The sequence below is a fragment of the Ischnura elegans genome (genome assembly GCF_921293095.1).
Source record: "Ischnura elegans chromosome 13 unlocalized genomic scaffold, ioIscEleg1.1 SUPER_13_unloc_2, whole genome shotgun sequence".
NCBI lineage: Eukaryota > Metazoa > Arthropoda > Insecta > Odonata > Coenagrionidae > Ischnura > Ischnura elegans.
This window is the reverse complement of record NW_025791658.1, coordinates 4,692,693-4,716,140: the sequence shown is the minus strand read 5'-3', so window position 1 is coordinate 4,716,140 and position 23,448 is coordinate 4,692,693. Positions and strand designations below refer to the sequence as shown.

The window sequence follows — 23,448 nt, the reverse complement described above, 5'->3', positions numbered from 1 at the left end:
TTTACAACCATCACTATAATAAATCATAGAAGCACTATCAATCATGGGAGCAACTTAAGGTTTAATTTTCCTGAAAGAGGGAGAATAGTGCAAGTTATATTAAAAAACTCAGTCACCTAATTGGTGCCCCTTTTTTGTTATTAGAAGTTGAAAAAGTGGCATTTTTCAACAAAAAACATAAGCGGAATGATCATTTTCATAAGATTTATCAACAAATAAATTCAAATTTGCTCAAAACCTCACTCTATTTTAAAGTTGTTGGTCTCTACCATATTTACAGAGATTTTTATGGCTTTCATGTGATACATGTGATTTTTACATATGTTTGAAAATGTCACTTTTTTGTCGAAATTTGCCAAAAGTGCAATTTTTGAACATTTATAGAAAAAACTTTTGCAAGTGAAACTCGTTTTGATAACAATTTTGAAAACTATAGCAGCATGTTTGTAGCCTCTAAAATTTTTAATAGCTTCGCTCATTTGATTTAGGTTTCACAGGGGCACAAATATGGTAGTTTTGAATAATTTGACTGGTGCGCAGAATTTGTGTGCCTCATTGACTTCAAACACTCATATCTTGGAAAATACGAGCAAGGGGTCTTTAATATTTTGGATTTTTCTTAACTAAGGTTGAAATTAACAACAGGGAAATAATTATCAAAATCTGAGATGGTGAGCGTGGGACCCTGGTTGAGTTGACATGGAATGACCCAATACACACGTAATTTAACACATCACTCTTTCAAATACAGTACATTCCGGTTAATTGGGACATATCAGGACTTGTACATTTTGCCCCAATTAAACAGCTGCCCCAATTAGGCGAACTATCCTGTATATAGGCATAAACAAACGTTGAAATGATGGAAAGAAGACGAAAGAATGTTTATAATGAAAAATAAGTTTATTAAACTATTAATTTGATTAATAAATCAGTGAGTTTAGTTAACTCTTCGTCATTTTTAAGAATTATAACACTTTAGTTAAAAATATTTTTCACAGCCTCAGGCGATGCTGAATGAATGTCTTCTACTAATACCTATTAAAGAAAAGTCCTATCCTCTTACGAATAGTATAACTACAGCAACTATCAAAATATTGCAAGAATAGGAACATTTGTGAAAAATAAGAGTAAATCAAAGGAGGAAAATATTTAAAAAATAGTATTCTGAAAACAAAAAAAATAATTTTGTCGCTAGTATAGTCTATGTCACCGACTCATGGCCCAATAAAGCGGCATGCTGTCTCAATTAAGCGGAGAATACTCTGGGATATTCCTCTATTGGATTCTGTTCTTCAAGATCTGCCCCAATTAAGCGGCTGCTCCAACTAACCGGTGGACCCATTAAACGGAATCTACTGTATATACCTATATACACGCTGCATTATACAAAATAGCACAGAGTACAAGAATATATGATTTTAGTGATGTACGAAGACTAAAATATAGTTTCAAATTCAGGCACACACAATATTTTTTCACGTCAGCATAAGATACTGATCAGTACAAACATGTTACAGTAACATTCAAGCTGTTATATACAATAAGTCCCAAAATTACAGACAAGATAAGTCTCCTGAGAATGTCATTAAGTCAGATGAAAACAAAATTCAGATTCTAATGAACAGGGCCCAATAATTCGTAATCGTAATACTGATAGGAACGTGCGAGCAGTACTTTTTGATCTCGAGTCGAGTTGAAAACTCACGCTTCCCACTCTAACTAAATTATAAAATTTGCTGTTTTTTCCAGGTTTTCACGGTCTAAATGTTGTCAAATTTACAGACTGTTGATAAGCCATTTTAGGCAGAATTATTGATGACGAAACAAACAACGGCCGCATGTTAGCTAAAAATTTAACAAATGCGACAGAAGCCATGAGTGCCAACGCAACAATGAAAGTGGTGTCTCTTATGAAGTCACCCATCGATAGCAAAATTCAGGTCCAGCTAAAGGTTTTCAGAGGGAAAATGGATGGAGTACGGAGGCAGGGAAGTGAAGGAGTGTCTGACTTTTTCACTAAGGTTAATGAAAACTCCACCTGTTACCCGCCTTCCAATCACAGGCTCAAGATCAACGTGTCGTCATGGCACACGGACCAATATTTGCGCTTCCAATATACATGGGCAGATAAATGTGTGGAGTGTGTCTGCTATTGACTGACCTTGATATATGACCGACAAATCGATTTTTCTTTTTATCATAGATCTACAATCGAGTTTGAGAGGTTAAAAGGTTTTACGACGAATTTCACGGCTATCAGTTAGTTAGTGGGAAAATGGAGAGAACAGGGCGACAGGGAAGTGAAGAGGCGTCTGATTTCTCACCAGGGGTCACTGATGATCACTTTGGTTAACAATCTTCCAATCACAGCCTTAAAGTCTTTGTGTCGTCATGGCACACGGACTAATGATTTCGCTAAGAATATACATGTGCAGATAAATACGAGGACAATGTCTGCACGTGACTGACCTTGAAGTACATATTATCCACACATCGATTTTTCTTTTGATCAGTCAATCGTAGACCTACAATCAAGTTTGAGAGGTTTTTAAGGTTTCACGACGAATTTCACGGCTATTTCCAGCTTTTTTCGTGGTAGACGGAATTCACAGTTTTAACGCATTCAGCGCAGAGCACGTCAACTGAAGTGGTCCCGTCCAAGCCGAGATACCGCGCACATCAATTGGCGTGCTCTGCCGGGAGCTCTTTCTCCGCCTCTGTACGATACTAATATCCACTTCCGAGTCTTCCGATCATGTTCATGGCTTTCAGCAAGCTTCCCTCTTTCGACCCGTGTGCACCGTTTGTAAAAAGCAGTATTTGAACGGAAGTTATGGTGCGGAAACGTCCATCTATTTTCTTTCTTATTTCAGGGTTCCCACTCTAAGTAATTTATAAAATTCACGGTTTTTTCCAGGTTTTCACGGTCTGAATATCGTCAGATTCACGGTCTGTTGATAAGCCATTTTAGGCAGAAATATTGATGACACCGTGAATTCAAACGTAGCAATGAAAGTGCTATTTCTCATGACGTCACCTATCGATATCAAAATTTAGGCGAAGCTTAAGGTTGTGAGTGGCAAAATGGGGGCAGCAGTGAGGTAGGGAAGTAAAGAAGTGTCCGATTTTTCGCCAGGGTTAATGAACACTTTCTTTGCCGGTCTTCCAATCACAGGCTCAAGATCAACGTGTCGTCATGGCACAAGGCACCAATAATAATTGCACTTCGAATATACGTGTGGAGATAAATGTGTCTCTATGTGGCTTGGCCGTGAAACATGATTTAAACATCTTTTTTTTCTTTTGATCCGTCATTTGTGGTTCTTTTCCTATAAGTTCGAGTGATTTTTAAGGTTTTATCATGAAGTTCACGGCTATTTCCAGGTTTTTTCATGGTAGACGAAATTCACGGCTTATTCACGGTTTTAAGGTTTTCACGGTTGAGTGGGAACCCTGTTATTTTAACGGCTGACTTTGATGACCTTAATGAAAGTTGGGCCCGCACTGAATGTGTTAAGGTTTTCGTGGTTGAGCAAGAACCCTGGAAACTCACCAAAAGTTTAATCTTGGCGTTATGATACTATCACTTAAACTTTGACACCACATACTCCTGATAAAACTGCAGAAGCGACGGCAGTTGCTTGCTGAGTATTTCCACTCCACCTTCAAGACCGTAATGAGCTATGATACCGGGCACAGCTGATATCAAGGCCACCTCCTGGGCTTCTTTCGACATCCAACCTATTGCGTTTCTGAGGTACCAGTCCATATTAAGCGGTCCCACTCTCTTCAGCAAGTCCTCCGCCTCCTTCACGATCGCCGCATATTTCATCATCTCCGTGCTCCCATTAACGTAAGGCTTGCTCTTATTCATGAACGCTAGATAGACGGCCAGCCTTGCGAGGCCAACCGTTAAGCACCCTACCACGTAGTCTTCAGTGTACTCATTATGAACCTTGGCCGCAACATACACAGTGCGGCTTGAACAGTGTGAACGAATCTTAGGCCTAGAGGGCGTCTTTTTCCTGCCATCCAAGTCCGAAAGCCTAGGCCACCTAACTCCAATGTCACTAATCGTAAAATCCACAATGATCATGACGTTATTTGCCTTATTTGCTTTGATGAAGGTTAGCATGGGCGCGATAAGAGGTCCAAGAGAGAGCATGTCGTGGTAGTACTCCCTGAGCCACTCTACGTCATCCTTCGAGCCAAAGCATCGTGTCATGGCTAACAATGCATTCGTGCATGGGTGGTGTACCACAGGGGTGGGTGCCGGGACCGGCTTGCTTTCAACCACCTTGTCTCCCACTCCTACTATTGGTGGGTTGTGTACCACAGGGGCAGGTACCGGGACCGCTTTGCTTTCAACCGCCTTGACTCCCACTCCTACCATTGGTGGGTTGTGTACCACACGGACGGGTATTGGGACGGGTTTGCTTTCAACCGCCTTGACTCCCACTCCTACCATTGGTGGGTTGTGTACCACACGGACGGGTACTGGGACCGCTTTGCTTTCAACCACCTTGACTCCCGCTCCGACCTTTGGGATGGGTACTGGGTCCAGTTTGGTTTCCACCACCTTAATGTCTACCTCTGGCCTTGAGGCTAGATCCTCTTCTGATGGTGACGTTACACCACACTCTGACACACCCCGGTGATCGTTTCTGCGGACCATCCCCTCGAGTGCTTTGTCCAAAGATTGCTTCAGCCCCCGCACCTGTCGTCCACAGCCTATCGCCATGGCCATTGACTCTATTTTCATCTCCTTCAGCTCCGACATGAGCTCACCCCTGATTGTGGACACTTCACCCCTCAGTTCACATATGGCCGTACCGCGGATCGAGGCATCGTCCATCAACGTCTCCGTGTCCTCTTTCAGCGAAGCTGTCTCCGTTGAGAGGGATTCGACCCGCTGGCTCATCTCCGTTAGCATCGACGACAGGCGGTCCAGCCTCTCTTCCATGCTCGAACGAAAACACTTCATCTCGTGTGACCAAGACGACTCTGCTACGACGCGATGGGATGCCTCTCCATCCTCCAGGAGGTTTTCCTGAGAAACAAAAGTATACATCAATTTAAATTGCAACAGTGTTCATACATGGGGCACATCCTACACACAAGTGCAATGCAATCTTGTATGATATTTGGCAAGATTTGGTGGGAGATCATAATATAAGTTAACACTTTCAGAGCAGGTGTAAATTTGGAGTTCATGTTCAATGGAAAACCTATTATTTCATTAATTTCATGTTTTTAAAACTACTTACCATACAATTACGTCATACTATCATATTTCTCCAAAAAAAAACATTTTTCTTGACTTCTTAAGCAATCATTCGCCATAGCTTACCGTATAAGCGTGTGTATGAGGCGCACCCCTAGTTTGAGCATCGAAGCTATAAAGAAAAAAAAGTTTGCGGCATTTTTTTGTCCTATGGTGTGGTGTTGCAGACGTATGCCTAGAATTTCGACAGTTATTGAACTTTCCTCTTTTAATTAATATTGAAAGAGGAAATTTTGATAACTGCGGCGGTAATAGCGGCATAAGAGGGAGTAGAAAGAGTTCCGATCCTCTCTTCGCATACGCCGTTGCTCTACGATGCTTGTCCTATTCACGAAGAATTTTGTTTAAATGCTCTCGCAGGAGTATTGCAATAGAATTGCAGCCGCGGAAAATTTTAAGGCAAAACACGACAGGCACATAGCATGAACCTTCCCAAGAGATTGGACAACCATCGGGGCAATCTCAGCACCAAAGGGTAATAACCACGTCGTAGATTTAATGGAGCCACACTCGGCCCTCCATCAGCCAATGCCTCTGCCTTTTTTTTTTCCTTTCCGAGATCCCACAGGAAAATAGGAAAACATCAAGTTACAGGGAAACGTGTTTCATCCCTACCCCATCTCACCATCTGACCTTTTTCGGTCTACCAGGTTCAATTCTCCTAGTTTCTGGAGGCCAAATACTAGGTGAGTCACCTACTGAGCTCAAAGATATCTCGATATCTTTCAGCAATTGTATGACACACACGTGGTTCTAAAAAGAATGAGACCTAACGCGACATATATCTGACAGAATTTAAATTTTTTAAGCTCTAATTGATTGACGCAAAGATTTATAGTTAAAATAAGGCTACTAATAATCAACATAGTCCAAACAACACAATTTCGGAAGAAACAAGCGTAGCATAAGCGCATTCAAACAAGACGAGACGGACTGGAAACTTCAGGCAATGCAAACTGCGTATATCACATTGCTTCGCCTTCGCCCCTTCGCATTGAAGGCAACGACGTCACATGCAAGATTGGACGTGTTCTTTCCTTGCTCCTTCGCTCATGGCCTCGTAGCTTGAAATACGGAGGGGAGGGAGCACACTACTTCCCCTTGACCACTCCTTCAATGCTCTTCACTTAGAAGCATTTCCGATTTCTTCTATCCACCATTTAATCCAACAATGAACACACTCATTCGAATTTTTTAAACCACAGGTTTTGACACCAATATAATTTTCAGTTGCAAAAATCCTCATATTAGCGTCTGAAGATGATTTCTGTCAAATCATGTGCTCAGCGTAATGGCAAGACAGATGTTGACTAAAAACCAGGTATGTCCTTCAAAACTACGCGTTTCTCTACGTTTGATAAGCGATTACTATATGCAGTATAAATGCCGCAGGATGCCCTCTCGTGGCAGTAAATTTATCCCGCGCTCCGGAGCGAAAAACCCCGCGCGATCTTCCATGTTCACCTCTGGGGTCCCAACGTGACGGCGCGATGCTTACAATAAGTGCAAACAGGAGCATTTTAAAAATACGTCACTAAGGGAGAAACTCCCCTGCCTGCTCATACGGTATTTGGTTTTAGAAATACCGGTTTAGACGAATGGCAAGGGCCAAATTTTATCCTCATTTGAAAAAGGCCAGATTGGCGCCCATGCGATGCCACTCCACGTGACGTCACAGGAACCTAGTTTCTACACGAGAGGATAGGAGTTTTACATCGTCTGAGGTTACCAATGCATGCAAGAGGCACAGAGCTCACGGAAACATCTCTTAATAATCACCTATTAAAACTGCCTATGGTGGGAAAGTTTCCTTCATTTGATAAGGTATTAATAAACCTTTTTTAAGCCAAGCGCTACCAGATAGCATGGTACTCAGCTACCCTCTAGCATCCTGCGTCCTATCAGCGCTCAGAGCCTCGATCAAGGTCACCTCACAAGGCGGGAGGGGGAACCAGAAATGCGTCACACGGACTTTTTTCCCATCATTCCTACTTACGCGACGCGTTTTCGCGCGCTTGAAAATTTTCACTTTTCATTTAATCGCGAAAAATAGATATCGTCATTTAAAAATCTAAAAGCGTGAAATATTCCAGGAGTCATAATCTTTCGATTTAGGCAATAAAAAAATAATAGGAAACCACCCTGTTTATTAAACTGTGAACAACTTTTCCGTTACAATCGACGAAGAATGTGTGATCAAAAGCTCTGCTGAAGACAAGCTTATGACGTTGCGGTGCATATATTATGATGTTTAAGAAATCGAGTTGAACCTCTATGACTTTTGGCCTAAAGGTGGCCTTTTATCTCTTGTAAATCATTTTGTTATGTTTTTTGATGAATATTAAAATGTTTACTTGTCTTGGCACAGGGAACTGAATGCCTGTGGCTTAACTTTATTCTATTTCTTACCTGTCTAACCTGAACTTAGAGAATCTACCAATTTAGTATTAGTTAGTAAGTTTTAACTTAAGTTATGGTAAAAAATTAATGAAAATGTCCACTTTTTCTCTCAAATTAAAATTTAGGCCGAAAATATTTTATCTTGATGAATCAAGAGCTATGTGATTGAATTTTATGAAATCAGTATTTGAAATAATTATTCAGAGCCTTATTAAAAGTTTTCAAATTATATTTTCGATTCACAGAGTTTTGAAGTCGCTTGAGATAATTACGCTTAGGATGTTGACCTGGCGTAATTCCGTCACATGTTAATTTCAGGCAGATTCAGAAGGTATTTAAAGAATTAATTTTGTTTCAGTATATGAACCTCACCTTCATACAGTGGAACCTCGTTAAAGCGAGTACGGGCTATAGCGACACCCCCGCTATTACGAGAGATAGCCGATGCACCGTCAATTGACCCTATAATAAGCGTGTTAAAAAATTCGTTTTTACGAGACCCTTTCGGTGTTGGCTCTCGCCATAGCGAGGGTTTCACCGCCGGAAGACTTTCATCAAGACTCCTTTACCTCTGTAATTGCTAGCGATCTGTTAGAAATGAAGTTAATGGAGTGCTCAGTCTCAAATTTATGTGGTAAACTGTCGTTCGATAAATATAATGATTGACGAAACAATGCTTTGCATGATTTTTATTCAGTGCGGCGCTTATAAATTGTTTGAATAGTTAGTCGTTATTTGAGTAAGGAAATTTAGTGATGCAAAAAAACATCGCCTTTCGTCTGGATTTATGCTTACGTTTATCGGATAGATGTTTATCTGTCGCCGCACCACTCCTGTTCCTGTATATCTGTTCGCAACAGGTATATTGGCTATTATTTGCTCCACCTCCGGTAAAGCGACAATTCGCTATAGCGAGTGTTTATTAGTGCACCGTGGGGTGTCGTTATATCAAGGTTGCACTGTAAATGTTTTTTGATCATGCACAGTTAGGAGTTACGCAATTTTTTGAACGAAAAGGAGAACCCTACCTAGAGGCATCACGGTGGGAGATTCGAAAGAGCCGTCATAGGTCCTGTGACAATATAAGCAGTCATTTGACATGAGCTGGGAGGTGGCATGACTGCTTAACCTTTTCCCTACTGTACACGTATACGTATATATACGTGTGGACGTTTCCCGACCCGGGAGACGACGGGCGTATATATACGTGAGATTTACCCGGCCAGGATATCGAAAGCCGTATGTATACGTTTTATAGCTCTCCCCCTTTTAGGACGGTCGTGGGTGTACGACGTCTTTGTCTCGGGACCCAACGCTTCGGGGTTTAGGATTAACCCTCGGAATCCGGGAGCAGGTACCCGGACGCTTCGTCTTTTAGAACCGCTCTCAGCGGTACGGGACAGCGGTCATTCAATTGTTTATGCAGTCAATTATCGAAATAAATATTTGTTCATTTCTCAATAAATATACACTAAGAATTGAATTATGTACTTGTCTTTTGAGCAGCGTTTACAATTTTTAAACGAAATTCTACGACAAATATTAACTTATATCTCGAGTTATGTATAAACATCAACATGGAAATTGTTGCTGCGTTAAATGCGTTAATAATGGCCTTCGTTTAAAATTTGACAATGCTCTGATAAAAATGAGGAATTCAATTCAAAGTCGTACAAGGAACAATTATCCATTTGCTAAATACATATAAGCAATACATCAGTTGACCGCGAACCAATGCCGCAGGTATGGTCGTAAACCCGGAAAGGAGGGAGCACAACTACTCTCGGAGTCCGAGATAATGCTAAGTCCCTGCGTGGAGGGATCGAAAAAGGTTCCGCGAGACCCTTCTTAATGAATGTCCTCCAAAAATGCTCCGTACCACGAGAAAGAAGAGTCTCTTGGGGCTCAGTATAGCAGTCATGCTAAGACGAAAACTCCGCCGTCTCGAAAGGGTTAAGAAGTCTTCCGCACACTATGTGTTGTACGAAAGTTGAGGATAGCCTGTATTCTGTAAATGTGATACGGGAAATTTTTTCCTCATCCTTCAACTCATAACTTATCATTCTTAAAGTATTCTTATGATTAAGGTAGATTTCCATGTCATATTGAACCCACTTATGTAGTGCTATCCTTCTTCCTGGGCTACTGAGGAAAAATGCAGCGGACATTTTAATAAAATTTAGCATCTACAAAAGAAAACAATACAAAGCTATTTTACTACATATCCATAAGCTGTTTATTTTAATAGGGTAGTTTCCTTCACCAAAGAAAACAATAGGCATTGGTTGTGATTCGTTACCCACCATTAGTGCATTCATAATATACAAATTATGTATTTGGTTTTAGAAATCCCAGTTCAGACGAATTGCAATGGCCAATTTTACCTGTATTTGAAAACGGCCAGATTGGCGCTCATGCGATGCCACTCCACGTGACGTCACAGGGACCTAGTTTCTATACGAGTAGATAGGAGTTTTACATCGTCTGAGATTGCCATTGCATGTACGAGGCACAGAGCTCAGGGAAACATCTCATTCATATCTCTCGATCATATACATTCACATTATCCGCATACACTGCCCTAAGAAACAACTGAATGCTGGGATGAGCAGTAAACACCACGGGAATTTCAATAAATTACTTATAGACAAACGTTCGCAAGTCCGAATTTAGCGTAGTCACATCAAGTAAAAGGTATCAATTTGGAGAGTAAGAGAGGGTGAATTGCACGAAAGACCAGGACCGCCTGTATAGTCAATTTACTAAGAGCAAAATATGAAGTATATGAAGAGTTGAATGAGAATGTGTAAGAATATCTGTTTGATTGTTCCAACTAGTCATCAATATTCTTATTACCTTGTGAACATACAATCATTTACTAATCCATTGTATCTTATCACAATGTGTCTTATATCTTCAGTTGTAAGACCTTTTAGACAAAATAAACTATTAGTATGTGGTACCGTATATGTCTGAATATAGTCCCCCCTTTTTTTCTTCAAAAATGCCTGTGGTAAAAGCTAAGGGGGGGACTATATTCAAATGCATTTTTTTTTACTTTTCCCGAAACTGAAGCCTCAAAATTAGGGGGGGGGGACTATATTCAGAGGGGGACTATATTCGGAGAAATACGGTATGTGAGCACTTAGAGAAAAATAGATCCATAAATAACAGAAAGTGAGCGCTATCACAAAATTTTTACCACGATTCAAGGGGAAAACGATGTGATCTCTCTTAATTAAACAGTCATTTAAAATGATTAGGATACCTTTTTCTAAGTTACTGTTTGGTATGCTCTCACATGGAACAAAATGGCCACAACTAATGATTAACATGAAAATAACAGCATATTAAAGGTGAATAAAAAAATTAGAGTGAAACATCTATCTCTGAAAATGTCATTCCATGTACAGTGAGTCCTCGTTTAACGTCACTTACCGTTCCTGAAAAATGTGACGATAAACGAAATGACATTAATCGAAACATAATATCCCATAAGAAACAATGTAAAAAGTGAATATAGGCTCCTAGACCTCACAATTCCTACGGGAAAAAATTTTAGCGTATCCTATCTGGGACATTTTTTACGATGGGAATGCCAAACTATGGCATAAATTCGAGTTCCTGTCTTCATCGACAACAATAGCAGCACTGACATTAATCCTTCTCCATTTTTGAATCTTCCCGTATTTGCTTTTCGGCTTCGCTACAGTGGTCGCCCGGGCGAGCGTCGCCTGGGCATCATCATCGCTGAAACATCGTCGCAGTTACAGGAACCAAAATTATTGTGAACACAGTGAAAAAAGTGACGACAAAAACTCCCGAGTTCTACACGGAAAAATGCTTCGAAATCACTCTTTAGGTTCCTGAAAACCATTATGTCAAGTAAAATCTTGCGCACCTACCTAAGAATTCATTTTGCAGAAATTTTTGCTAAAACCGTAATCGCAATTATCAATAAACACACCGTTTTACACTTTGTATAGACTGACTATATTACCGCCCACAAAACGAACAACCTGCAACGCCCGCCGCTACACATTTTTTTCTCGCACGAAATTTAAAAGCCTTGACGTTATCGCGAAGCGAAGGTGTGATAAACGAATGACGATCTCAAAATTTTCGTGAGGTTATCGCGAAATGACGTTAAACGGGGTGACGTAGAACGAGGACTCACTGTACATAATCGAGGCTGCATTAATGGTCTCTAGTTGTCTCGGTATGATTTGCGGAGGTAGTTAGGCCGTCTTGGGGGTGCCTCCTTGGTATTATAAGTGGAGGTTTTACGATATAAAGAGGTTCACTACATAGAGGTTTGCCTATAAATTTACATGTAAATCTGACGGGATCGTAGGGTTGGTACGAAGTATGGAGGTTTATGATGTAAAGAGGTTCAATAGGTAGAGGTTTTACTGAATTATTATTACCGTATTCATTCGTGTAAGCCTCGACCTCGAGTACACCACACACCGTCTTTTTTGTGCCGTCTCGAGAGGGAAAAGAAACTTCCTAATGCTTTTTGGGTGTGGTCGAATATAGGAGCTCGTCATTCGTTATACTAAATCACAGGGGCCCAGATGCTATACGATTACTGTCTGCGTCAAACTGATGTGCCGCTATACTTTGCAAATTTACGTCTGGACTTCAGTGCATGCCATAATAATTAATAATACCTCATTTTAAATGAAATTTTATTTTCAATACTGATTTATTTTTTGTTTACTGAAAAATTCAAAAATCAAGACACGCAAGTGCAATAAATGATTCTGCGCGCTATAAAATTAGCCGTTTTGTCAACTTCATGAACTTTGTAACTCAACCCAGGGAAAACTACTACGTCTACAACATTCATCTTCCACAATAAGTTGCAAACATTAATGTAGATTAATAAAATGGCTTTTGCGTATTTTTAGAACGCATATTTTGTTGTAAAATAACGAAAATGTTTAAACTCTATCTAGTCCTAAATTTTAACCCCGAAAGAAAAAATAAAACTGATAGAAACACTTCTTAATTTATTTAAACATTTTCTATGATCCGAAAATACATGATTTTTATGTAGTGTAGATTATATATGGACATTAAAAAAATACGCTTAATGAACGAATGCTGCGTTGCCACGTCTTGCGCTAGAAACTTTGCTTCCTGGTAACCAGTACTATCCCCACTCAGCCCCGTTTGGCAACATGGACTTGATAAAAGTGATTAGCATTCACAAATATTAATATTTTTATAGATTATGGATCATAGAAAAATTGCAAATAAAGTAAGAAGTGTTTCTATCAGTTTTATTTTTTCTTTCGGGGTTAAAATTTAGGACTAGATAAGAGTTCAAACATTTTCGTTATTTTACAACAAAATATGCGTTCTAAAAATACGCAAAAGCCATTTTATTAATCTGCATTAATGTTTGCAACTTATTGTGGAAGATGAATGTTGTAGACGTAGTAGTTGCCCCTAGGTTGAGTTACAAAGTTCATGAAGTTGACAAAACGGCTTATTTTATGGCATGCAGAGGCATTTATTGCACTTGCTTGTCTTGATTTTTGAATTTATCAGTAAACAAAAAATAAATCAGTATTGAGAAAAAATTTCATTTAAAATGAGGTATTATTCATTATTATGGCATGCACTGAAGTCCAGACATAAATTTGCAAAGTACAGCGGCACATCAGTTTGACGCCGATAGTAGATAGGAGTTTTACATAGTCTGAGATTTACTTGTGATTAGTTGCTAAATCTTTAAATTTATGTTACCATGATTAATAAGGTTAAATAATGTTAGAAATGTAATTCTTGCGAATGTTTCCTAGTTTCCATGCTTAACTCTGGAGAAAGAAACAATAAGAATTTGAGGGGATATGGAACGCGGCGCTTACATTAAGATTTGGTGGATTCGTGCAAGCCGTGCGCACACATTTTTTCACAGGCATTACCGGAAAAAAGATGCACAGAAGGGTGTTGCTTATTTTTTTATTTTTTCTCAGATTATTGATTTCTACCTCTAAAATATGCAAATGATGTTAGCATAGATGCATTAAAAATGGTATATTATGGCCTGTTCTATTCTGTAATTTCATACGGCATTGTTCTATGGGGATCATCATCCTCATTAAACCAGGTATTTTTAATCCAAAAAAAAATAATAAGAAATATGTGTAGAGTGCATTATCGTGCACACTGTCGACCCCTTTTTAAGTACCTGGGTGTATTGACTGTGCCCTGTGTGTATATTTATCATGCAGCGCTATATGTAATTAGGAACAAGAATGACTTTATATTAAATGACAGATATCACTGCCACAACACAAGAAGATGCAAAGACATACATGTCACTTCCACAAACCTGTCTATGGTGACCAAAAGGCCAGTATCTATGTGTACTAAAGTGTTTAATTACCTACCAAAAAGTTTAAAAAATGAACAAAGTGTTCAACAGTTTAAGAAAAAGTTATTTCATTATCTGGTTGATGAGTGCTACTATAGTGTAAATGAATATTTATCCAAGTGTGTGACAATTTGATGTTATTATATGCTTTACTTTGTGACGTGTCCTATACACCTACCATTTATTTGTAATACTGTGTATGTGTCTGCTGGACAAATAAACCTATTATTATTATTATTAATGGGGTGCAGAATGGGTAGCTTGCATTCCTGGAAAACTGTTGAGCGGAAGTAAAATTGGAGCGAATTTCGGCACTAAATGGCTGTAAAATTGTGCATTACCCATGAAAATGATGCTACTTAAAAAAAAATTGGGAAAATTTAATGTTATTGCAATTATGCTCTTTGAGCGACCTCTAAATGTTAGACAATTGAGCTGAAATTTTTAGGATATCCATACTGCACCACATAGCATATTTTAAGAGGTAGAAATCAAAAATCCAAGAAAAAATAAAAAATAAGCAACACCCTGGTGCGCAGCTTCTAAGGGTAAATAGGGTATTAATTCTTCCAATAGGATAGTTTGCTTCATCAAAGAAAACAAAAGGCATTGATTGCGATTCGTTACCCACCATTACTGTATTCATAATTTACAAATTATTTGGCTTTAGAAATCCCAGTTTAGACGAATTGCAATGGTCAATTTTATCCTCATTTGAAAAAAGCCAGATTGGTGCCCATGCGATTCCACTCCACGTGACGTCACAGGGACCTAGTTTCTACACGAGTAGATAGGAGTTTTACATTGTCTGAGGCTACCAATGCATGCATGAGGCACAGAGCTCAGGGAAGCATGTCTCAATATCACCTATTAAAACTGCCTATGGTCGGAAAGTTTCCTTCGTTTGATAAGGTATAAATAATCCTTATTTAAGCCAAGCGCTACCTGCTAGCAGGGTACTCTGCTACCTGCTAGCAGCCTGCATCGTAGCGGCACTCAAAGCCTCGCCCTAACGTCACCTCACACGGCGGCAGAGGGAACCAGAACAACGTCACACAGGCTTTTCCAAGCGTTCATGCTTAGCTGTCGCGTTTTCGTGCGCTTGAAAATTTTCACTTTTCATTTAATCACAAAAAATAGATATCGTCATTCAAAAATCTAAGAGCTTGAAATGCGTACTACAGGAGTAATAATCTTTCGATTTAGGCAATAAAAAAAATAATAGGAAACCACCCTATTCTTCCAATTCCCTGAGGTTTCAAGGATGTTTCTCACAAAAATAAAATTCCTTGTGTGAAAGAATTCTGAGCAACCTGTACTTTGTCCTTACCTCATTTAGATCAGGTGAAAATGCATGGCTGCTCCCAGAGTGCGAAGTCCCTCTGCTTCTCTTCTTCCGTTGCGGTTGAACTACTGCATCACTTCCGTCAATGCCACGTGGTTTGCACGCTGTGCTGCTCCCCTTCCGGTGGCGTCCTGCCATAACATCACCAGGGACTGCTTTACGGGGAGAATCCCGGACACTTTTTTCAGGACCGGCACCCACGTCGGAGACTGATAACCTATTTTGGACTTGTGCCGTGAGCCTTCCTTCTGCAGCAGGTCCAGTCTTCCTATCTTGGACACAAGCTTGATGATTTCCACCTGAGACAGAAGTCGCTTCGCATTCTTTACTGCTGGCACCATTAAGTACCTTACAGCCCTCATTCTTGCTCCTCACCGCTCTCATTCCCGTGAACTGTTCCACACACGACGCATCGCACTCCTTTTTCGTCAACTTCGATGCGAGCTTGACCAGCCGGAGGATCACTTTCCGTTTCAAATTTTCAGGATACACCACGCACATGTCCTTTGCGAGCAGCAATGCCGTGTGGCCTTCGGCATGTACAAGGTTGGGATTCGATCCCATTCCCAACAGTTTTTGAGCCCAGTCCAACTTCCCCAGTTCTACGGCCAATTCAAGGAGAGTGTCGCCGTTTTCACCTCTAGCATCCACATCCTCCACGTCACCAAGAAGGTCCAGACAGTCTTTCACGCGCAAGTTTCTGACGGCCTTGAAGAGCAAGTTTCCCAAGCTGCTAACTGATGAATCCTCCTCTCCCGACGAACTTTCAGAGAGAATCAATTGCTCATCATCCTCTTCATCTCCACTGCATGGCTCGGAAACTTGGCTCAATCCACCAGACTGCGGTACAGGTTTCTGGGAGTTGGCCTGGCTGTCTTCCATACCCTTCTCATCTTCATAACACTCAGAAACTTGTTTCAATTCCTCAGATGGTATTCCAGGTGTCCGGACGTTAGCCTGAATGTCTACTTCACCTTTCTCTCTATTTCCCCCACATGGCTCAGAAACTTGGCTTAATTCCCCAGACTGCGGTACAGGTTTCTGGGAGTTGTCCTGGCTGTCTTCCACCCCTTTCTCATCTTCATTACACTCAGAAACTTGTTTCGATTCCTCAGATGGTATTCCAGGTGTCCGGACGTTAGCCTGAATGTCTACTTCACCTTTCTCTCTATTTCCCCCACATGGCTCAGAAACTTGGCTTAATTCCCCAGACTGCGGTACAGGTTTCTGGGAGTTGTCCTGGCTGTCTTCCACACCTTTCTCATCTTCATTGCACTCAGAAACTTGTTTCAATTCCTCAGATGGTATTCCAGGTGTCCGGACGTTAGCCTGAATGTCTACTTCACCTTTCTCTCTACTTTCCCCGCATGGCTCAGAAACTTGGCCCAATTCCCCCGACTGCAGTACAGGTTTCTGGGTGCTGACCTGTTCGTCAAGCACACCTTCCTCTCCATCTTCACTGCATGGCTCAGAAACTTGATCCGATTCCTCAAATGGTATTCCTGGTTCCTGGATGTTGGCTTGTCTGTCTGGAACATCTTTCTCTCCATCTTCACTGAATAGCTTCAAAACCTGGTTCGATTCCACTAGCCCCATTATTCCTAGTATATTCATGACAGTCTCACCAGGGATTGTGCCATCCATGATGTCTGCGGAGGTCTTACCTCCATCTTCAGGAGGAGGTTCAGCTGTACAAACCGATGGCTCACATGATACTGATGGGTTGCAAACATTCCGTGAGAGTGTGAGATTCACAATATCTGTACAAGTTTTCTTCCCTTCATTTTCACATTCAGGCTCAGAAACATGGGTAACTAGTCTAAGAGGCATATCAGGATTCTCAGTTCGAATTGTCACAGAGATTTTACTATCCATGCTATCAGCAATAGCCTTGTGATCTCCTTCACTTCCACAATTGGGATCAAAATTGTGCTCAGTTGAATATGATTGCACTAGTGGTTTTTTGATTGAAGTACCTCCAGGTGGTGCCCCATCAAAGTTACCCCTGGTAGAGCTCTGCCCTTCTTCAACACCAGGTTGGGTTACACGGTCCAGTGATCCTGTAGATATTGCAAGTTCTTGGGTAGGTGTCTCTGCAGAAATTACCACATCACGGACATCAGCAAGAAGCTGTACACACTCTTTCTTTCCAAGTGTAGGCTCAGCTACAAGGTCAAACGGCTCAGAGGATATTGTATCAAGCTTCATTACAGAATTCTCCCCGGAAACAATGACATCAAAGGTGTTTCTAGGGGCTGCCTCTTCATTTTGGATGGCAAGGTCCGATATGTGGTTCACTTTTTCGAGAAATATTACAGGCTTCTCGTCCGTGGGAGTGCAGGAAATTTTGTGGCCACTACTTTTAACAGCTGTTTGTGTTTCATCTTTGTTGTCATAATTAAAACAGGAGGCTTGATTCAATGGACTAGAAAATATTTCACATGCGTGAGAAGATGCATTTCCAGACACTACCCCTTCGAAGTTATCGACGGCTAAATTCCGACAATCTTCACCACCAAAACCAGGCTCACTCACATTGCCCAATAACACAGGGGATTTCCCAAGTTTGTACACAGATTTATCTATTTCCTTTGGACTGTAAATGATAGAGATAGTGGTAGTCCTGGTGGGAGAGGCACTTTCATGATAAGCTTCAGGAACCTGGTCTAAAGTCCCTGAGGAAATGACAGGGCTTCTGGCGGAAACTTCTGCAGACAAAACGGTGCCTAAGTTATCAGTGGGATTTGTCTCTTCAGGCTTTTCGTGATTAGGTGCTAAAACTTGATCTGCCGGCCTCACTATTACACCATACACATTATTGAAAGCTTCCTCAACTATTTTGCCATCTGAACAGCCGGATGTCACCTGAGTATTACTACGTTCCGCATGCTTGCCAGACTTGTGGTATAACTTCACCGAGTGTGTCCCTGGTTTCTGGGAACCATCCTCTACAGTTACCATGTTACAGGTAGCCAGGCTCTTTCCGCCATCTCCATTTATACCGTCGTTCTCGGAAAACTGTTCCAGCTTCTCGGATGATGTTCCGGTTTCAGCCACGGAAGCTTTGCCAAAGATGTTGGCAGAAGCATATTTGGCCTCCTTGCAGGAAGAAAAGCACTCGGAAATGTTGTGTACGCACCCTGATGGAATTTCTGCTTTAAGGGAAAGATCTTCCATGGATGTTTTGGTAACAAAGGCGTCGGTGAGTGGTTGAACCTCATCGTCATGTCTACTTATGCCACTTGGCTCAGAAACATGATACAAATCCTTGGGTGGCGTGGCTCGTGGCTCGGAAACGTGGTCAGATTGCATGAACAATGTTTTAGCATCTAGTGTAACCGTCTTTTCTGAAGTCTCCTGTCCCCTGATTTTCAGAAGAGCCTTTTCCCCATTTTCATTTTTCACCTTTGAGCAGTGGTCCACAAGCTCGGAAACCTGGACTGAGTGGGTGGACATAGCGTTAACATCTTGTGAAGTGGCCTTCTCCGTAGTCAGGGAACCATCCCCTACAGTTACCACATTACAGGTAGCCAGGCTCTTACCGCCAACTGCATTTGTGCCGTCGTTCTCAGAAAACTGTTTCATATTCCGGGATGATGTTCTGGTTTTCCCCACGGAAGCAATACCAAAGATGCTGGTGGGAGCATTGCCTCCTAACCGATTCACAAGAACCTCCTCACCATTTTCATACATTGGCTCGGAAACATGGAGAAAATGTTGCTCTGAATTATATAAGGATCTGGAAGAGGAATCTTCTGAATTCACAGAAGATGAGCTGCCGGCACACAGTGCAGTATTTTCGCCTTCGCCAACAATGTAAGATGGCTCAAAAACTTGGGGTGTGCTTTTGGACACAATTTCTTGGCTACCTTCTTCGGTTTTGACTTTCTTCTGCTTCGTCTTGTGGCCCAATAAGGAACGCAACATGTACATGGTGTTGAAGTGATGTGCAGCTTGAGATTTATAAAGCAAGGCAGATGTGACGGGGCGTTAGCTTTGCAGATCTGTCTTGGTGACTGCCATGATGAATAATTCAAGCCGCAATAATCATCCATGTACTTTGCCGACCACAAAATTGATGAATGGAAGGAGAACCTAAAAAAAAAAAGAAAAAAAAATCCGCTTAAAAGAATGTAATATACAGCAAAACATCTTTACATTGTAATGGAGGGGACCAAAATTTGGGTTATTTGATGTATGGAGGTTCACTATAGAGAGGTTTTAGTGATAGGCACCATTTTTTCATATCCTTTGGAAATGAAAGGCATTACTTGTCTTTTAAACCATTATATTTATGTGTTTAAACAAACATGCATGCATTAGTGAACATATATTTATTATTTAATAATTACAGAAAGCGAGCAATGTGAGCTCTCTTAATTCAACAGTAACTTAAAATGATTAGGATAGCTTAGTTGGATACCTTTTTTCTTATTTACTGTTAGGTATGCTCTCATTTGGAACAAAATGGCCACAACTAATGGTTAACGTGAAAATTACAACATATTAAAGGTGTATAAGAAAAAAAATAAGCGTGAAACATTTATCGCTGAAAATGTCATTACATGTACGTATTCGCTGCTGCATTAATGATCTCTAGTTATTTCGGTACGATTTGCGGACATAGGCCATCTCGAGGGTGTCTCCTTGCTATGATGAGTGGAGGTTTTACGATATAAAGAGGTTCGCTACAAAGAGGTTTGCCTATAAATTTACATGTAAATCTGATGGGACCGTAGGGGTGGTATGAAGTATGGAGGTCAACGATGTAAAGAGGTTCACTACATAGAGGTTTTACTGTACTTGCAAAACTGGAAATGTGAATTTATACCATTATTATTATACACATAAATTCATAGGTAAGGAAAAAAAGGGATAAGAGCATATAATGGAAAAAGGACGACGACCACAGTGCTGTGGTCGATGGAAAAAGCCAGCAAATAAGGTGGTAAAAATGCGGCCTGACTGGGGCTCGAACCCAGAATCTCGCAAACCCGAAACCTCCGGTTGCTGGCCGGGTGTTCTTCCACCAATTGCGCTATCAAAATGCTTAGGTTTACCATTATTTCGGCGGGGGTTTATACAAAGAAAACTCCCTTTGCTATGGCCCACAAGAGTAACCAATAGATGGCACTGGGGCAGCTCACCACTCACCAACAGAAAGATACACACACACACACACACACACAAACACACATGGCCAACACACACTACTTCATCATGAAATTTTGGTATTTTTGGGTGTATTTCGGACATAACTGAAGATGACGTCACTCACGGATTATTCTATCACATTTTTGTCTTCTACAACGACTGGTTAGACATTTGCATTGCACCACATCAAATATCTTTCATTTCTGCCCTTTGGTTACTGAGATATCGCACCGAGAGTGAGCGCGCGCCACCCCAGTCAGACAATTTGGGTGGAACGTGGGTTGCATACACTCAATATTTGTCGATCATTCTCACACATCGTAAGAGCATAAAATTCTCTAGATAAACATTAAACTTCGTCAATATAACCTTGAATGTTATATTCATCACTTTTCATTGCCAAAACGGGCTTAGTAGCAGTGCAGGAATATTTCTCGGGTTTCCCACCGGGTGTCGTATCGGGTTGTAGTTCCCAACGTTTCCATGACTAAGTCCGTCATCGTCATCAGGGGTTAATGTTGAGCCAAGTTTTTTCTCCGGTATTTATACACATGAGGGCCGTTCAAGTGGGCCCTGATTGGTCCTTTCTGAATTGGGGTGATTTATAGTGATTGATCGGACCGGGAGTTTAACGACTGCAAATCTGGGTACGATCTTCTCGTCCCTGCATCTCAAAAGAAATAATAATAATAATAATAATTTATTCGCTGAAAGCAATAAAATTGCATCGTTTCGTCAAGTTACATTACATAAAGGATAAAAACACAAACAAACGATGGCAATGGAACACAGTATGTACGCAAATGACAATTAAAGATACATCAGGACAATATTTAATACATTAATTTACATTTAAGTTTTTCCTTACATACAACATAACTCATTTAAGTTTTTCTTTACATACAGCATAAAATTCATCAGTGGAATACAAAGGTTTTTGTATTAAAAATTTTTTTAGCTCAGTTTTGAATTTAAACAAATTGCAGATTTTTTAAATATTATGATGGAGTGAATTGTGGAGTTTGGCTCCTTTGTGGTATGGACCCTAAGTATTTAGTGTGGTAGATCTAGTTTTGATGTGGATATCTAGGTTTGACCTGGTATGATGCTGGTGAATGTTGCAGTTTAACTCATATAAATTCATGTTATTTTTAACAAACAGAATGAGTTCAAAAATATACAAGGAGGGTAGGGGCATTATACTGGCCTTACTAAAATAAGGTCTACAGGACTCTCTACAAGATAGGTTGAAGAGAGTCCTTATGGCCTGCTTTTGCAATTTAAAAATTTTTGCACTGTGGCAGGAACTGCCCCATAAAATGAGGCCAGAAATGCGAGGTGGCTAAGATGTTTGGCTCTATCCTTCCGTAGTTGCTCGAGTCGACGAATACTGCGGTGCATCTCCTCCCCGTAGAGGCGTACGATGTAGAATGAGAGTCTATATATATATAGAACGAGAATCTTATATTTAACCCGCCGAATTCCGCACCTGTGCGACGAGGATTTTTTTTCCTCAACCACGAATGCCACACCAGTGCGTCCTGAATGTTCTTACCCTAACCAACGAATGGCAACCAAGAGTGCGGCACAGGTCGAAAAAAGTGACCGTGGCGGACACAATAGACCCACGGACGCGGTCACCCCTTGTGATCCGCCTTAGCGCGAGCCCAGCCCCTTCTGCGGCCGCTCAGGTCGACCCTTTCCTATCCTCTCCACGCGGTCAACTACTGTTATTTGCAGTGTGTTTTCCAAAAAAATATTTGTGGCTTACTTTTGAAATTCAATGCTAGAAATGAATTCTCCTTTTTTTTTCTCATTTTGAGAAATTTCGCATCCGAGCCCATGGAAACTAACAAGCGAAACAACTACGTAGCAGGTGTGTCACATTAATTTCCTAAATTTGTTTTTTGATTGTAAATCTAATAGCTAAAATGTTTTATTGGACATTTTTTTGGATTTTAGAAATAATATCCGACACTTGACCAGCTTTTGTATTTATTGTAAAATGGCGAAAACGAAACGTTGGCAAGTATCTTTTCGTATAAATTTCATGAACTCCTAGGTTTTTGTTGTTAAAATATAAAATTCAATTCCTTTCCAAAGCTCCCCAATTGCGACTTACGTGCCTTCCCACTTACGATTTGGCGAACCTGGGGGTAAAAAAATTGTTGTATCTGTTTAAAACTGTTGAAAATAATTCGCTTTTTTCCTTCGCTTAGTTAAGAACGTGAAAGTAACGTTGTCTCCAATATTTTGATAGGTGGTGCTTTTCGTAAAATATCGTATTGATTTGCTTCCCTGGCTCTAATTATCATATTTTCAAAACCTTTTACACGTAATTAGCATCTTTCTTAAGTTTATTCAGTAGGTTCTTAATAATGAGTTCCCATATTTCATTGCAGTCCACTGAAATTGTCTGAATGTGAATTGGCAACTACATATAGGGCATATTTGATATCTTTCATTCCAGCCGTTAAGTTCCTGGAATATCCATTGATGTTTTGTAACAACCTTGAAAACTAGATTTTTTTAATAGGTTTACATATTTAGATATTAGAATTTAGCTTCCGTATTTACTGAAATAAAAACTATGAAAGAAGGTATGCATATTTTAATTTGTGACATGAGCAGATATTTGTTAATTTTTTCTAAGGATGGTCGGATCGGATACCTCGGATCCAAATACCCGCAGATATTGCCCTTCATCGGATACATCGGATCCAAAGTCGCGGAAGACATCGGATCTGGATCCAAAAATTTTAAATAATAGCCTCAGTGAATGCAACGCCCCATAAAGGTGGAAAGAATTCCGATTCCCTCTTCGAATGCGCCGTCGCATGCGATTCTCGTCCTACTCATGAACAGTTTTGTTTG

At 40.5% G+C, this 23,448-nt stretch overlaps 1 protein-coding gene across 1 annotated transcript in view; it reads right to left on the bottom strand.

The window, feature by feature from the left end:
* Positions 1–3,490: 3,490 nt before the first annotated feature.
* LOC124172690 overlaps positions 3,491–23,448 on the bottom strand; it is a 42,891-nt gene continuing 22,933 nt past the window's right edge. The window contains exons 3-4 of the mRNA XM_046552152.1: positions 15,406–19,515; positions 3,491–5,053 (exon numbers count right to left, since the gene is read on the bottom strand). Of these exons, the coding sequence (XP_046408108.1) occupies positions 3,587–5,053; positions 15,406–19,353 (5,415 nt within the window). The 5' untranslated portion in view covers positions 19,354–19,515 and the 3' untranslated portion in view covers positions 3,491–3,586. The remainder of the gene's footprint in view (positions 5,054–15,405; positions 19,516–23,448) is intronic.